This window comes from Sorex fumeus, unplaced genomic scaffold, assembly GCF_029834395.1.
Source record: "Sorex fumeus unplaced genomic scaffold, SorFum_2.1 ptg000123l, whole genome shotgun sequence".
Lineage (NCBI taxonomy): Eukaryota > Metazoa > Chordata > Mammalia > Eulipotyphla > Soricidae > Sorex > Sorex fumeus.
This window is the reverse complement of record NW_026606180.1, coordinates 798,961-816,097: the sequence shown is the minus strand read 5'-3', so window position 1 is coordinate 816,097 and position 17,137 is coordinate 798,961. Positions and strand designations below refer to the sequence as shown.

Below are 17,137 nucleotides of genomic sequence, written 5' to 3'. Positions count from 1 at the left end.
GTGCATGAGCCAGGAGTAACCACTGAGCATCGCCGGGTGTGACCCAAAAAAGGAAAAAAAAAAGAGATTAACTGACTGCAAAAATTTCTCAAACACCTGTTCCAGGCTGAGAAGTCTGTAACGTTGGGAGAGGGGTGGGCCAGTTCTCACCCCACCAAAGCCTCAGCAGTCATAGTTACACCCCAAATCTGCCCCCACGCCTCAGGCTGGACTGCCCAGTTAAATATTCTGGATTTTATAAAGCCACATCTCCCGCACTATACGATACTGACATCCCAATCATAGCACACCATTGAGTGGAAATGTAGCATAGAAGCCACCCAATCTCAATTAACAAAAACATTAACACAGAAAGCTTAACTTGCAGCAACAAGCTCAGACAAGAACTTAGTGTGTCCATGGTGAGCTACAATAATTTTCACAAATTTTTTTCCTCGGAAATATTTTTTGATTATTCTGTTAGCCATTCAGTTGTAATGAGTGCTATAATATAAATTCTTGTGGGCCACTACAACAATTTGGGGCAGGTTTGAAGAGAGGCTAGAAAATGGCGATAGTAGTGGCAGGAAGGTGAGAGTGTGGTGGAGTACTGAACACCTGTAACAAATCCTCAGGACCAACTTTGAAAACCACAGTATTTAAATAAAGTTGAGGGGGGTGTATATAGTTTTCTGAGTCTGCTGTGCGTGATCCCCTGAGCACAGTGCCAGGAGTAACCCCTGAGCATTGCCTGGCGTAGCCCCCAAACCAAGCATTGTCCACTGTAGCACTGTCCTCCCATTGTTCATCGATTTGCTCAAGCGGGCACCAGTAACGTCTCCATTGTGAGACTTGTTGTTACTGTTTTTGGCATATCAAATACAACACGGGGAGCTTGCCAGGCTCTGCCGTGTGGGCGGGATACTCTAGGTAGCTTTCTGGGCTCTCCAAGAGGGACAGAAGAACCTGGGTCAGCCGCTGCAAGGCAAACGTCCCACCTGCTGTGCTATCACTCCAGTCAGCCCTGCCTAAACCAAAAAAAAAAACTTAAATTAAATTAAAATAATGTCTGGGAGCTCCTTGCAAGGTTCATTCATCTCAGATTTCTTGGTATTCACTTTACTGCCTGGCACATCAGAGTTCTTTATAAGTGTTGGTCAAATAAATGAAAGAAATGCTTTGAATGCAAAGATTGTGTGCTCGTGTGATGATATGTGATGTTGTGTGTGATATGCATCAGCTATTACTATCCCCTTGGTGCATGTGGCCATAGACATTATTGCTACTACCCTACACTTTATCCCCCCTGGAGAAATGTCTGAGAAAAACAATGCCTGCATAAAAGTGGTTCTGGGGGCTGGAGTGATAGTACAGCAGGGAGGGCATTTACCTTGCATGCGTCTGACCCGAGTTCAATCTCCAGCATCCCATATGGTCCCCCAAGCACTGCCAAGAGTAATTCCTGAGTGCATGAGCCAGGAGTAACCCCTGATCATTGCTGGGTGTGACCCAAAGAGAAAAAAAAAAGAAAACATATTTAAAAGTCGTTCTAGTAGTTAATCTAATCGGTACAGTGACAGAATGGATTGCTTATTATCCACACTGTACACTCGGGGAGTGAAAGGGTAGAAGCCCTAAGTATGCCTGAGTAAATGGTATGAACTAGTCCTAGGCACAAGGCCTCTTATGCATTCCCCTCAGTATGATCTAGAGGAGATTGATTTGGTCCTGGAAGCCACACCCAGTTGATTTTCTATGGTCTGTAAGTTCACAAGAAACTACTCAGTTTCTCTCCAATTGGCAGTTTTAACCCCACCTTACCCAGCCTCTGCTTTCCTGCGTCTATATCTCCCCGGATGAACTCCCCAGTGTCTCTGTCATCCCCCACTGGGGCTGAAACCCCCCCGAGCTTTTCTCAGGAATCTCAGGCTGCCCGTGCTGGGATCCTTCCACAGTCCCCTTGGTGGAACTGAAAAAGCTGATGGGAAACAGAAAAGTGCGTGAGGTAAGAGAAGAGGGGAAACACCCAGAGAATATGAAGGTCCGTGTGAGACAATGGGGGAACAAGAGACTAGGACAAATCATTGCCACTGCCAACTTCCTGTCTCTGCCTGCTGATAAATAGGGGATACTAATGACCAGATTTTCCATTTCCCCCTACCCCACCCCACCGCCATCTGTCACTCAATTAAAAAAAGATAGAAGGCAAGGGCCTGTGGGCGGGGCAGGAGGGCTCTGGCTATAAAGTCAAGGGCCCAGAGCTGAGAACACTAAGCCTGGCCTGCGCGTCATCACCAGCCGGATTTAGCTGCTGACAGGTGCCTGGGGTCCTGCCGTCGGGGCTGGCTGGACCTGCCATCTCTGTTCTCAGTGACGCCCGAGCCACAGCCCTCCATGGCCCAGAAGGAAGAGGCTGCTCAGGCTGCCGCGCCAGCCTCCCAGAATGGGGAGGAGTTGGAGAACCTGGAGGATCCTGAGAAGCTTAAGGAGCTGATCGAGCTGCCACCCTTTGAGATCGTCAAAGGGTGAGAGGTGGGGGTGGCAGATGGGCTTCTTTCTGTAAGAGGAAAGGGCTGGGACAGGCACAGAAGTACTAAAGATGTTAGAATGTGTGTGTGTGTGTGTGTGTGTGTGTGTGTGTGTGTGTGTGTGTGTGCATGCATGGGTGCTCTGGGGTGGTGGTGGCGGGGGAGAGGTTGGCCACAATCATGCAGGAATGTACAGAGGAGGTTACAGAGGACTTGGAGCAAGTCCCTTTCTTTTCTCAGGTTGATGTCTTGGAAGCAAGGGTCCAGAGACTGAAATAATCCCTCAGCACATGGTTAGGACAATGCTGTATGTCTGGATAGAAGTTGTTCAGCCTCAGGGAATTTAATGAAGGCCCAGATGACCTTGGCATATTTCAGTATGGTCCCAGCCCAGTACTTCCTCCTTGGGTCTTGAGTAGGCTTCTCCTCCATCTGATGTCTCTGCTGTCTCTTCAGAGATTTTCTTAGGACAGTGAAGACATAGCCATCCTTTCTCCACACTGAGAGAGAAGTATTTTTTTTGGGGGGGGGGAAGGGTCACACCCAGCAATGCTCAGGGGTTACTCCTGGCTCTCCGCACTCAGGAATTACTCCTGGCGGTGCTCAGGGTACCACATGAGAAGCATTTTTCTTGTATCTTTCCTGAGATTTTCCAGTGACTGTCTATATCTTCCCTGAGGCAAAGAGAGAAATCCCCATGCAAGCAATATAGGTCAAACTGAAGTTTCTGAACTGAGATGGTATTCTGACTTTCCCAGCCTCAGTCAAGAACAACTAGGATCCAGAGCAAGTGTTTGAAACCTGCAAAGTGCCAAATGCAGTGTGCCTCTGTCTGATCCCAATTATGCCACCTCCAGGGATAAAACCAAGCAAACAAAAAACCAAACAAACAAAAAACCAAAGCGCACTTCCTTCCTTCTTCTCTGTTCCTTTATTTATTCACTAGGGTGGTACCAGGGATCAAATCCAGGGCCTCACACATGCAGGGCAAGTGCTCTACCACTGAGCCATATACCTGGTTACCTCTCTATTCCCTGGTAAATGCCCCAGCAAAAAAAAAAAATGAAATAAAATAAGAACACATAGGCTACATTTCCTCCCCATGCCCTGAGACTCCATTTATCTCCAACAATTCCTGCAAGCAACATAGGGGTCACACCAGAAGCAATTTGGGGAATAAGGAGGCAGGCAGGCCCCTTTCCTGGGTGGTGTTTGTTGGAGCCATGGACAGCAATTTTAAATTGTTTGAAACTTGGCAAGTGATTTATGAGTCCTGACTTCAGAGTTTTCATTGGCAAGAGGAAGGCATGAACTTAGCTGATAAAGACTCCTTCCAGCTCATATATTATCCTGAAGAAGCTATAGGGAAATGCATCCTAGTTCCTGAGGCAAGAGTTCAGAAAAGAACCTCTGAACTTGCTCAACAAACTAAGGTCACCCTCATTCTAGAATTTATGAAGCAGCAGGGCACAAGATTCATAGTAAGTAACATGGGAAGGGCCTCAACTGCCAGACTGGGGAGGTGAGATTCCTGCCGTTCTGTCGAATGAAAGGAGAGCCTTTCTCTGGCACTTCAGCGATGGGGTTCATGCTGTCCCTCATCTCATACAGAGGCATGTATATACACTCCACTCCGTGTGTGCTATGATCTATGCAGCCCAGGGGCAGGGGACATTCCAAACAAAAAAAGACTGCATTTATTGAATGGAGCTTGCCTTAGGATCCAGGGCTGAATTATCACCTTCTACTTTCACAAGCATGAGTTAATTTAACCCTCAGCACCATACTAGGAGAGATATATCATGTCCATAAATGGGGAAACTGAGAGTCAGAGTAATAGAAGTCTTGCCAAAGATTAAAGAACCAATTAGTTGCAGTTATTTGGATTGCAGCCAAGGGTCATCCTTCCACTGATCTCATGCATTCTGGGCCCCAGGTTTCCCAAGCTGAGCTCCTCCTGGCTCCATCTATTAGATAGTGAGGCTCAGAAATAGAGACACAGTGGGTCACTCTAAGAGCTCTGAGTTTCCTGGCCACAAATAACAGCTGTGACGATCTGTCTCCTAGACACCTCTTAATAAACAGAGGGCTTAAAATAGCCCAGAGGTGCGACAGTGCCCATATAGGGACAGGGCAGGGCTCCTCCTTTCAAATGCCTTGGAGTTAAAGAAGTTTACAAAATAGTTCTCTCCTGCCTTGCATTCCCACCAAAGATGGAATAATATATACTACTCCTTAGATTTGGCCTACAATCTTGCAGAACTACTTTTAAGGGACAAAGAAATAAAGAGGGATTTCCTGGTAGGAATAAGGATAGATCCCCTGTTTTTCATAATTCTGAATTCAATGGGGCATGAGGGACAGAAAGAGAACCTAACATTTACAAAAAAAAAAAAAGGCAGGGTGAAAAATGTTGAAAAATGGCTTAATACCAGGCGGGAGCGATAGCACAGCAGTTGGGCATTTGCCAACATGGCCAACCCGAGTTCAATTCCTCCGCCCCTCTCGGAGAGCCCGGCAAGCTACCGAGAGTATCTTGCCCGCACAGCAGAGCCTGGCAAGCTCCCCGTGACGTATTCGATATGCCAAACACAGTAACAAGAAGTCTCATGATGGAGACGTTACTGGGCCCGCTCGAGCAAATCGATGAACAACAGGAGGACCGTGACCATGAGGGCAGCTCACATAGGCTGAGAATGGATCAGATGAGTGCCTTTAAACTCTGTATTCAGGGACTTTACAATGCCTTTTGGAAATAATCACGTAAAGAATGTTTATAAAAATCAAGTAAGTTTTAGAAAATAGGGCTTTTCTGTGGTCAGAGAGGTAGCTATGTAACTGACTGATATCCTGAGTTTAACTGCTGGTACCACAAAAATTAAAAGAACTGTCACTGCACTGTAGCATTGTCCTCCCGTTGTTCATCGATTTGCTCGAGCAGGCACTAGTAACGTCTCACAACAAATTGTGAGACTTGTTACTGTTTTTGGCATATCAAATACATCACGGGTAGCTTGCCAGGCTTTGCCGTGAGGGTGAGATACTCTCGGTAGCTTGCTGGGCTCTCCGAGAGGGGCAGAGGAACTGGACCCGGGTTGGCAGTGTAGAAGGCAAATGCCCTACCCACTGTCCTATCGCTCTAGTCTATAAGAAAATGCCATGATTTCTCCTTTTGGGCTTGTACCAAATTTGGTCCTGCTTAGGATTAAACAGGATTAAATATGAGGGGACACATCTGAGGCCCAGAGAAGGAACTATCCAGGTTTGACATTTTGTTTGCTGTTTTCCAAAATCTGAAAGGTTTGATTATTCCACCCCTTTTCAGATAAGGAAACTAAGCCTGAGAGGGATGAGTAATTGGCCAAAAGTGAGGAACTGGAGTAAGATATAAGCACCAGATTCACAGACTCCAAGTTGTTACCTTATAATATATAAATGATAATAAAGGCCCTCCCGTTGATCATCGATTTGCTCGAGCGGGCCCAGTAACGTCTCCATTGGAGACTTTGTTGTTACTGTGTCTGGCATATCGAATACTCTGGGTAGCTTGCCGGGCTCTCCGAGAGGGGCGGAGGAATCGAACTCGGGTCGGACATGTTGGCTGCATGCAAGGCAAACGCCCTACCGCTGTGCTATTGCTCCAGCCCAAGTTGTTACCTTACATATATAAAATCCATTAAGGAAGTCCTTTCAGAGTCTTAGTAGGTACGCAAACACTTGCAAATGAATCAGTGAATGAGTGAATGAACATTGACTGCGATTCTCTCTGCCCCACACTAGGGCTGGGAACTATTTGCAGGAAGGGTTTCCTGAAGAGAGAAATACAAACTTTATTAAGTGGTGTGGGGATGTGGCTTAATGGTGGAGTGCACGTCTGGCATGCATGAGCCAAAAAAAAAAAAAAAGAATCTATGAAGACCCCATTATGCTAGTCCAAGAGGGCTCCCATTAGAGGGAAGCCGTGGGCACTGGAGGTGGCTGTCTGCCATGCAGGACTCCTCGCTGCTGGACTGTCCCTTGTGTCCAGTTATGTAGTGTCTGTGCTTGCATAAAGCTGACCCTGCTGTCAGAGGGGTTGGCACAGACAGGGATTTTTTTTTTTTCACTGCATTCTTGAGTTACTAGCAGAATTTTCCTGGTCAGATGCAGAATTTTCCTGGTCAGAGAGAAGAGGTGGGGTTCAGGAAAGGATGGACAAGGAGTGAGGTGCTTTTGACAGGGACGGCAGAAGTCCTTCCTGCCCTCCCTTTGGATAGGGAGAATGGGGAAAGTTTCATTGCGTAAAAAAGATTCCAGCTACCCTGGCCTCCACTGAAGGTTGGTGAAAGGAAAAAAACCTTCACCATGGAAAGATGGCACCTCCAAGGGCAAAGGGGCAGGTTCCGCTTGGGTTCATCTGGCACAGAAGCTGGTCCAGAAGCAAACCTTGCCTCAGGTCAGAAAGTCAGGCTGTAGGACTCCACTTCTCTCTACTCTCGACCATTCTCACTCCACAGCACTCACTTTGAAAGTGATCTGAAAAAAGGGACATGGGTAATTTCGCTGCTTTGAAGTACATCCCTGAAAGATGGAGCAAGGAAAGCATCACCAATTAGATTTGAGTGGATTTTCTAGTCCCTGATTAGATTGAAGCACGTGTTTCATCTCAGATTAACGTCTTTCCCTCCAGACTGCTGCTTTCTACTGAGTAGCTTTATTCCTAGGAAATGCAAATATTTTTTAACGCAAACATGAGAAAAACACATAACTGGCACTTAGTTGACTTCTTATTTGACATATATCTGCCTACATCAAGCAGACCTGTTTCCATGTTTTTGTAGATAATGAGGTTCTTACTTTCCTGCTTAAAGGATGGTCATAACAAATAAGTTGAGTCAAGCAGATGAAGTGTGCATGCTTGGAAAGGAGTCTGAAGGGAGGTGCCAGAAAAATGCTGCTGATTTGTATGAGTCCTGATGGTGAAATCTACCATTAGCATCTCCCTTCTGAGCACCACCAATTGTAACCCACACATCCCACGTGACCCATGGGGTATCTGCCGAGACTGAAAGTCAAAGAGCCAATCATCAACCACATTATGCTACTAGAGAGGGGGGAAAGGCATCGTGGTTATCTGAGAAGTATGTCCTTCTTTCCACTAGCGAGCATAGCACTGTAGACGTATCTGAGATTTTGATTTTGTCATATTACACAAGGTGGCTGTGTTTGGCTCCCTGGGAAAATTCAGATTTCTACCACCTGTCCCCCTGGTTTCCTGCTGGTTTTCCTCCAGAGCATGGCCATTTCAGTCGATAGGCAACCCAGAGAACCTCATTTGACCTCATAATGCTTTCTACAAGACCAAGAAACCCTCTGACTGCCAAGCAAGTTCAGTTTCTGAGCAAGACCAACTGTGGGTCTGGGAGTTCCAGACCTTTCCCAACTTCCCTTCCACAGGCGCCTCATTTCTAGATCCTTGCTGAGGGGCAGCACTGACAGTGGGGCTAGAGGTTCTGGAAACTGGTATTTGTAAAGTTGAACGTCCTTCCTCTTTCCCTGGGTCCTTTCTTCTTGTAAAGAGGAGGAGTAAAAGTCAAAGCTTATGAGGGGTTCAGAGAAGCAGCTGATTTGTAAGTGCAAGGTAGGCTAAAATCATACTCTCAACGGGGCTGTAATGAACAACGCTGAAGTTATACTTCAGAAGGAAACCCAAGGGAACATATAGAGGTAGCTTGACACTCCTAAGTCTATCAAGCAGCTCTGAATAATCGTTTCACCTGAGAATCAACCACACAGAGGACTCTATTAGATTTGGAATGTGTGGTGGGGTGGTAGGGGAGGGAAAGGTTCTAGGGGTAAAAAAACACATCATGAAGAGCTAAAGGTTTTTGATTAAAGAAAAAGACTAAAGCTAAAGAGGGTAAGCTCTGTGCTTTGTGTGTGTGTGTGGGGGGGGGGAGGCTGGGGAAAGTCTCTCTTGGAAGTAAAAGTACTATTTAGCAATCCTGATTTGCGGAGTTCAAAAGGGTCTGCTGGGTAAGTTTAATTAGGGAGAGCTAATCTCAGCAGGAATAAAAGAAGAGGGCAATCGACAGGGCTTCCCTCCCAGTCTCCTATAGTGTTAGTAAGAAATGATGAGATATGACAATATTCACAAATTTTATTTTACTGTTTTTTTAAAATAATTCCATTAACCATTTTGTTGTAACAAACAAATATAAACAATATTGTGCTGGGTAAGGGGGCAGGCCTGGGGCTGGGAGGAAAACTAGGGACAGTGGTGGAGGCAAGGTAACACTGCTGGTGGGATTTGGGATGGGTGTTAGTAAATAATTGAAGAAAGAAAAAGAGAAAGAGAAAGAGGAAGGAAGGAAGGAAGGAAGGAAGGAAGGAAGGAAGGAAGGAAGGGAGGGAGAGAAAAAGGAAGAAAGAGAAAGGAAGAGAAGAGGAAAAGGAAGAGGAAAGGAAGGAAGGAAGGAAGGAAGGAAGGAAGGAAGGAAGGAAGGAAGGAAGGAAAGGGGAGGAGGAAGGGAGGGTCTAAACTGGAAGAAAGGTACTTAGCTAAGTTTACTAGCTAGATCCCCAACCACATCCATCTTGAGAGCAAGGGAAAGGGAAATTTGAACAGAGAAATCTGGGTGATAGGAGGATGGGAGTGCCACAAAGAAATAGCTCGTTTACTCAGCTCTCTGGCTATCAGCTCCCTGCTATTTGTCCCTAAGAAGGCAAGGTCTTGAGGCAAGGGATTTTCCTATCACTCAAAGAGTTGGATAACCACTTGGGAAAGAGATCAAAGCAAGAACCGAGTTCAGAGAGTTCATCTTGACTTCCCGGGCAAAGAGATTACATTTTAGTTTTTCCCCCTTCCTTGCTAGGTCAGGGCCACACCCCATAGAGAAATGGTCAGGGTACAACCCCCACCAACTGCAGGGAAGGGTTAAAGTACCCTAAAACCACATTGTTCTTTCTCTATAACTCACCTGTAAGCTGGTTAGTGCCACCTATGGGTGCCCCTATGTCATTCCTGGCTGACCACGAGATTCCTTCTTAATGACTGTCTGGCATTATCTGCAAGTATTGTAAATTTTGTTCATTCTGTTCCCTTTCCCAAGTTGTGGCCTCGGCTTCATGTCCAGGTCAGCATTCAGTTACATAATTATACAGACTAGCAAAACGGCTACTAACAACTAAAATGGCTATACTTTATTTCACAACAAAAATGACTATCCAGAGCACTAACAGTGCTCACTTACAAGCTATGGTGTTTGCTGAGGTTGCACTTCTTTAAGATGATAGTGCCCTTTTGGGGAAGATGGAGAGGAGCTACGGGGCCACACCTAAAGGTGCTCAGGGCTTACTTTCCTGACTGTGCTCAGGGATCACTCCTGGTGTTGCTTAGGAGACCACAGTGTGAGCTGTGTGCAACATAGGCACCTTAATCTCTATACTATTTCTCTGACCGAGGTTGTACTCTGGCTGTGATGTTCAACCCACATTCAGGCTGTAGAGTCCTATGGGAGGACGGCAGTGTAGTTTTAGGAGTACACTGCACTGTAGTATAGTTGCAGTGTTATGCACATCTAGCTGCTAGAAGTCCAAATTTTAAGCCATGCTGCTTACATAACTTTTAGTGGTGCTCACCAGAGGCTGCATGTGTTTAGTTGTAATGCACACATATGTTTGACTATGGTGCAGTGAGAGACCGTTTGCAGAGTTAGGGATCAAAGATAGAGGGTTTCCAGGCTCCAGGAGCAGATCTGTCTAGACTGTATCTGGAGCACACAAACCAGCAATTGAACTAAAGGCCTTATGCTTGCAAGTTAATGAGTTGTATCTCTGGCCCCTACATTTACATGGATTTTTTTTCACGTAACGAAAACATTTGAGGTTTAATGTGAAATCATACAAATAAAATTTGTATAGATACAAATCCACACCGAGTCATAACACAGATAGCAAAGAACAAAGTGAAAGCAAATAAAATTAATTGGCTACTATAGTAGTTGGTCAGTGTTGTCCTGTACAGCAGAAAATCTTTAGAAAATAATCATCTTAGATCTGTTGATGACCTATCTTCGATGAAATCTTTCAAGATGATTAATTTTTTTCCAAGATACCCCAAGAAATTTTTTTAATTGAGGCAACACTGGTTGACATCACTGTATATATATGTTTTAGGAGTACAGATCATGCTTCAAATGCATGTTATATCACACCTATATCAAAGTACCAATAACCATTCACCATAGTCAATCACATCCCCTTTTCCTCCTTTCCTTCATTCCTCTCCTCAACTAGTAATCTCAGTGCAAGAGGGGTAACGTTAAGCATCTCCAGTCTTTCTCCATGTTTTCATTTTGTATGTTTGGTAATTATTTTGGTGATTGCCACCCCCTGCCCCTTGCGATGACCTGCTGTAAGTGTTCTGCGGGCTACTGTAGTCTGCATATCCCTGTCCATATCCATAGTTCCCATAGTTATACCCAAGTATAATCATATCCACCATAGCCACTAGTTTTCTTTCCAATTTTATTTTTATAAAATTGTTCACAATAACGATCAGCAGCGAGCAATAGCACAGCGGTAGGGCGTTCGCCTTACAAGCGGCCAACATGGCCGACCCGAGTTCGATTCCTCCGCCCCTCTCGGAGAGCCCGGCAAGCTACCGAGAGTATTCGATATGCCAGACACAGTAACAACAAAGTCTCCAATGGAGACGTTACTGGGCCCGCTCGAGCAAATCGACGATCAATGGGAGAGCCTTTACCTTTACTTTACCTACCTTATTACCTTCAATACTCCAATACCAATCCCACCACCACTATTCCTTCCCATCACTATGATTTTGAATTTTACCACAACCACCCAAGCCTACCCCCAAAGCAGGTCCTAATAAATAATTTATTTTGTATTGGTTCTTATGAATAATGCATTAGAAATGATGCAAAAAAGTTTCCTTAGAGGAAAATGTGTGAAGACTGTTGTATCTCACCCTGGATCACGAAGTCCTTGTAGAAGAGATTACTAACATGTTGTTGTATAGTAAGCCTTGTGTGCTAATATTTATTTATTTATTTTTTGATCAGTATCAATTGCCTTCTACCTTAATCCCATCGAATGTGGTGTGTTACTCTTGCTACATCAGTGGAGTAGAGTATGAAATAGCTCCAGGGATTCTAAAACTTTAAATAGGGTGATACAACTTGAGATGACTTTGGGGTCTGGAAGAGCCACTATAGTTTTGATCACCATCATAGGCACTATTGTAATTTCCATATTATTGATCATAATTACTAAATTCTTGGTTCCAGTTTTGGCCCTGACCTCACCTGCAACGTCTAGTGACACTTCATTCACCAGCTGCAGCATGCCCTTTTGTTGGTGCTGTTGCTGCCTAAATACCTCTATGGGTTGTAGAACTTTGATTTCACACTTCCCAGACTCAATTTTATGGTGTCCACTAATAATTTCTTAACTAACCCTTCATTTGTGTATGTGATACAACAAAATTCTTTTCACTCGTTTTGTATTTTTGTATCCATGGGAAGCTCAGTATTTTCAATCTTTCCAAAGGCGCAAAATATTCTTTAATTTGTTCTTTATATATATCTGGGCTCAATCCACCCACAAAAACCTTTTGGGGAGAGCTCTTTTCCCTTTAAAGCATTGACCTTTTGGAGGGTCTGTCAATTTTCCATCCAATCTGTGTTCTTGAACTTTAACATCAATATCCAGTTTGAACTTTAACATCAACATCCAAACTGGAACTTGAACACAAACATCCAGTTTGTGCTTGAGTTCCAAACTTTATCAATATGGCAGCATCTTTGAAAAGCACAAATCCAAATCCTCTTGATCTTCCAGAGACTGGATCTGTATTAATTGTACAGTCTATAAATTCCCCAAATTGAGACAAATCTTCAGTCAGATCTCTCTTGCTTGTATCCCAGCTCAAGTCTCCAATAAACACTTTAACATCAGCCTGCTGATTATGGGTCCCTCTGTAAATTCTTCTATTTGTTGGCATGCAGGTCAAAAGGCAGCAGCCTTAATGTTTGATCTATTAACAATAATCTTTATACCCCCGCCTTTTCATTGTAGTTCTGAAGACTAGAGGTCAGGGACTTTGTTGCGGTCCTCAAACACATGAGTTGTGGTGACTTAACATGCTTGTTTGCATGTCAGGGATCAGTAGAGATCACAGGCCTGTGGTAGCAGGGATTCCAAATCAGAGTGTCGCAGGATCACAATTGGCTTGAGGACTGATGCTGGGAACTGAATTCAAGGCCTTATAATCTGCAAGGTTGGTGCTCAATCACTGAGCCAAACCTGGGCTCTAGATTGTATCTTCTGAAAAAAAACAAAACAAAACATTAAGCCTGTACTCATCCTAGCTTCTGACATTCTTCTTTCTTGCCTATTATAACATCCTTCCTCTTCTTGACTCTCAAACCTGCACAAATCATCTCTATAGATACACAAGTACATACATGTAAAAAAAGCCTTCAACTCAGATTCCCTCTTTAGCTCTCTTTGTTCTCTCATTACTATCCAATTTTTCCCAAACCTCACTTGTTTCAGACTTCATTTCCTAAATCTTTCATCTCCTCCTCGAAGTCCCTGAACACAGTCATCATTGAGCCCGGTTTCATAAGACCTAGATTCTTTTTTTTTTTTTCCCCTTTATTTTATTTTTTTTTTTTAAAGTTGTAGATTTACAATTTTTTGTGCTTTGGTTTCAATTATACAATGATCAGATACCCATCCCTCCACCAGTGCCCATCTTCCACCACCATGGATAATATCCCTCCCACCCCCATCCCCCCATCCCCCCTGTCTCTGTGGCAGGGCAATCCCCTGTGTTCTCTCTCTCCTTTTGGGTGTTGTGGTCTGCAAAAGAGGCATTGAGTGGCAAACATGTTCAGTCCATAGTCTACTTTCGACATGCATCTCCCCTCCTGGGAGGATCCTCCAAACATCCTTTATTTGGTGCTCCCTTCTCTATCTGAACTGCCCTTTCCTCTAGGATACCCGGCTGGCCTCTAAGTTATGGAGTAATCCTCCTGGTGCTGATAAGACCTAGATTCTTTACTGTTGTTTTGCACTTTTCTTTGGCAAGGTATGGAAGGAGGGGAGGGGGCTGGGAGTTTGGGCCATACCTGTCTGTGCTCAGGTCTTCCTCCTGGCTCTGTGCTTAGAAGACCATTTATGGTGCCAGGGATCAAATCCAGGTCAGCCTAGTGTAAGACAAACACCTCCCTCACCGTGCTATCTCTCTGGTTCAGACCTAGATTCTTTTTTTTAATTGAATCACCAAGAGATACAGTTACACATCTTTCATGTTTGAGATTCAGCCATACAATGACCAAACACCCATCCCTCCACTAGTGCATATTTTCCACCACCTGTGTCCCCAGTATTCTCCCCGCCCCCCCGCCCCCCCCCCCCACACATACATCTGTTCTCACCCTGCCTCTATGGCAGACAATTTCCCCAATACTCTCTCTCTACTTCTGGGTATTATAGTTTGCTCAAATTTTCCCACCACCATTCAAGCCTGCCTTCCAGGGGCAGACGCTAGATAATTTATTTTCCATTGCTCACTTTAAATATCATGAGAGGTCATGCAGCCGCAAGAGCAGCCGCACACTTCTGGAATTCTAATACTGTAAATGGTTGGGTTCCAGAGACATCTCCATTTTGGGATTCGATTGGGAGTTTCTGGACAAGGGCTGTTGGTGCACTGAGATGGCGGCCGGAGGCAGATTGTGGGTGTGACAGCCAGATGCTGAGCGGGGAGGGAGCCAGGGAGGGACAGCCGGACTCCTCTACTGCCGCTGTGCGGCCTGGAGACAGTCCTGGAATCCACATACCTGGGCGTTGCTTATGGAAGCTCATGGTAGCCGGATTCCATCTGGAGCAGGCGGAGAGAGTGCATTTGCTCCATCTGGGGTGCCCCAGTGAAACTGGCTTGGTACAGAGCAGGAGAGATCTCCGGCGCTGTGGTGTCTTCCAGGACTCACAGACCTAGCTTCTTAAATCTCTCCTATGGGGGCATGTCATTGAATGCGGGGACTATGAAAAATTTTAAACTTTTATTTTTAAATAAATTTATTATTTATTCACAATAAATGCTGATCCTTATATCTATTTTATAGAACTGTAAATCTGGGGTCACATAAAAATTTCTTGGGCACAAATGGGAAAGGAATGGAAAAAGCTTAAGAAGCCCTGTCCTTAGATACCTAGGGCTGTTATCCTCAGCACCACTCTGCCTAAAGACATTACACTTGTCTCTCATGGACAATTTTTCTTGAATCTTTATTCCTTTTATGGAGTTAACATGGGTTGACAAAATGTCAATGGGTTTTGGGGCACATGTCTACCACCACAGTGCCAATCTCCCTTCATGACAGTCTAATCAGTCCATTCTCTTGAACCTCTTTGTATTCTCAGTCAGAATCAAAGGGTTTTCATAAGTCATTTTCTAGTACCGTGCTTTTCTTAGATAGTATAGGTAAGTGAGATTATCCAGTATTTGTCTTTTCCCTTTTGACTTGTTTTTCTTGGTCTGATTCTGTCCAGGTCCATCCATGTTGTAGCAAAAGGCAAGATTTTTACATTTTCTAATTTCTGAGTCATATTCCCTTTGCATATTATTGCCTTCTTTACTCAAAAACCTGTCAATTCTCTGACACCTGAAGCAAGGCTCTTGATGGAAGATTCTTCATCCTGAGTGGGGACACTTTCCAGATGGACTTACTCTCTGTCCTGGCCCAGATAGGCCCTCAGTGCAAGGGCCTAGCAAGGGCCTACCAGCATGACATAAGGCTGTAGTGCTGCTCATGGCCTGTGGAGCCAGGAGTCAAGAGTCCCTCCATTGGTGTTGAGGAGGCCATCTAGTACAGGACTGAACCCGAGTTGGTACTATTTTCCTGACCCCTCAACTAACCTTCAAAAATATAGTATGCCAGGACTCAGGAAAAACTTCAATGGCAGAGGATTTATCTGGTATATCTGAGGCCCTGGTTTTGATGATTATCAGCCTGAGTCAGAGATGGTATAGAAATTTAGATGATTTCCTCGCACCTAACAGACACTTGTTTGATCCCCAAAACCACGTATGGTCCCTGAGCATCATTTGGACCAAGACCTAACAGAAGAACCAGGAGTAAGTCCAGAGCACCCACTGATGTGGCACGCAAACAAAATAAAATACTATGCCTGCCCACTTCCCGTCCATCCCATTGATTTTGTGTGAGTCCAGGCACTGATGTTTGAGGTGATTCTTTTATATAAAGACTGGTTATACATTCACTAAACTAGAAATGCAGGCATAAGTCATATGCAGGAGATATGGTGGAGTCTGTTTTGTGGACCTGTTTTAAAAGACTGGGTGATGAGAATACACTTCTCAATCCAGATTCATTCTCTCCTTCAGATAAAACTTCTAAAGAGTCTGTCATGTTTTCTGGTTTTTTTTTTTTGGGTCACACCCAGCAGTACTTAAGGCTCTTTTGACCCCTATGCTCTCTGAGTCCTTCGTGCCATTTTGTCACTGCTTGTGTGGGCCAAACCTGCTTTAACAAGAATATGAATATGTCTCTGAATTACTACCTACTTGAGGTTAGTGCCAGAAACTAGAATACATTCTTCTTTTTCCCATCCCTTTGTCTCCTTGGCCCACAGGGAACGGCTGCCAGTCAACTACTTCAAGTTTCAGTTCCGGAACGTGGAGTACAGTTCTGGACGGAACAAGACCTTCCTTTGCTATGTGGTGGAAGTGCAGAACAAGGGAGGTCAAGTACAGGCATCGCGGGGCTATCTGGAGGATGAGCATGCCACTGCTCATGCAGAGGAAGCCTTCTTCAACACCATCCTGCCAACCTTTGACCCAGCCTTGCAGTACAACGTCACCTGGTATGTTTCCTCTAGCCCCTGTGCAGCCTGCGCTGACCGCATCATCCGAACCCTTGGCCAGACCAAGAACCTGCGCCTGCTTATCCTGGTGGGGCGCCTCTTCATGTGGGAAGAGCCTGAGATCCAGGCAGCCCTGAAGAAGCTGAAAGAGGCTGGCTGCAGGCTCCGCATCATGAAGCCCCAGGACTTCGAGTACATCTGGCAGAATTTTGTAGAGCAAGAGGAGGGCGAATCCAAGGCCTTTCAGCCCTGGGAGGACATTCAGGAGAACTTCCTGTACTATGAGGAGAAATTGGCAGACATCCTCAAGTAGGCACTGCTGCACGTGAGTCTCAGCACCAGTCTCTATATAAACGGTCAATTTGGGTGGCAGGTTGGAGGGCCGCTGGAATGGATCTATTTGATTTTCATTGGGGAGGTCTTCATTTCTCTTTGGATTGGTTGTAAAAGCATTACAGAAGACCCATCTCCTTGGTTTTGTCAACTCCTCTCCCTCAGCCCTTTTCTCTGACCCTTTTATAACAAATTATCTCTAGAGCTTGGAATACTCAGGGTTGACAGGAATTTAAAAGGTTGAGTAAGACAGAACAACATTCTGGAGTAAGACTCATATGATACGAGAACCAGATACTGAACAAGAACAGAGAGATTTAAATTGATTTATGGGTTCATACCTTGGCCACTCTCTAGATGCCCCTGATCCCACCCCCATTCATAATCTTCCCCTTCCA

General features: G+C 44.9%; 2 protein-coding genes across 3 annotated transcripts in view; one reads left to right on the top strand and one right to left on the bottom strand.

Annotated features, from left to right (window-relative positions):
• The first annotated feature begins 2,266 nt into the window (after nt 1–2,266).
• Nucleotides 2,267–17,137, top strand: part of APOBEC2 (apolipoprotein B mRNA editing enzyme catalytic subunit 2) — a 17,890-nt gene continuing 3,019 nt past the window's right edge. Inside the window, exons 1-2 of the mRNA XM_056137296.1 lie at nt 2,267–2,504; nt 16,176–16,731. Coding sequence (XP_055993271.1) covers nt 2,374–2,504; nt 16,176–16,719 — 675 coding nt within the window. The 5' untranslated portion in view covers nt 2,267–2,373 and the 3' untranslated portion in view covers nt 16,720–16,731. The remainder of the gene's footprint in view (nt 2,505–16,175; nt 16,732–17,137) is intronic.
• OARD1 (O-acyl-ADP-ribose deacylase 1) overlaps nt 11,174–17,137 on the bottom strand; it is a 22,787-nt gene continuing 16,823 nt past the window's right edge. The window contains exon 6 of one of the 2 annotated variants that reach the window (XM_056137299.1): nt 11,174–12,836. In XM_056137299.1, the coding sequence (XP_055993274.1) occupies nt 12,776–12,836 (61 nt within the window). In that variant the 3' untranslated portion in view covers nt 11,174–12,775. The remainder of the gene's footprint in view (nt 12,837–17,137) is intronic. The other variant, XR_008795486.1, reaches the window with a different exon arrangement.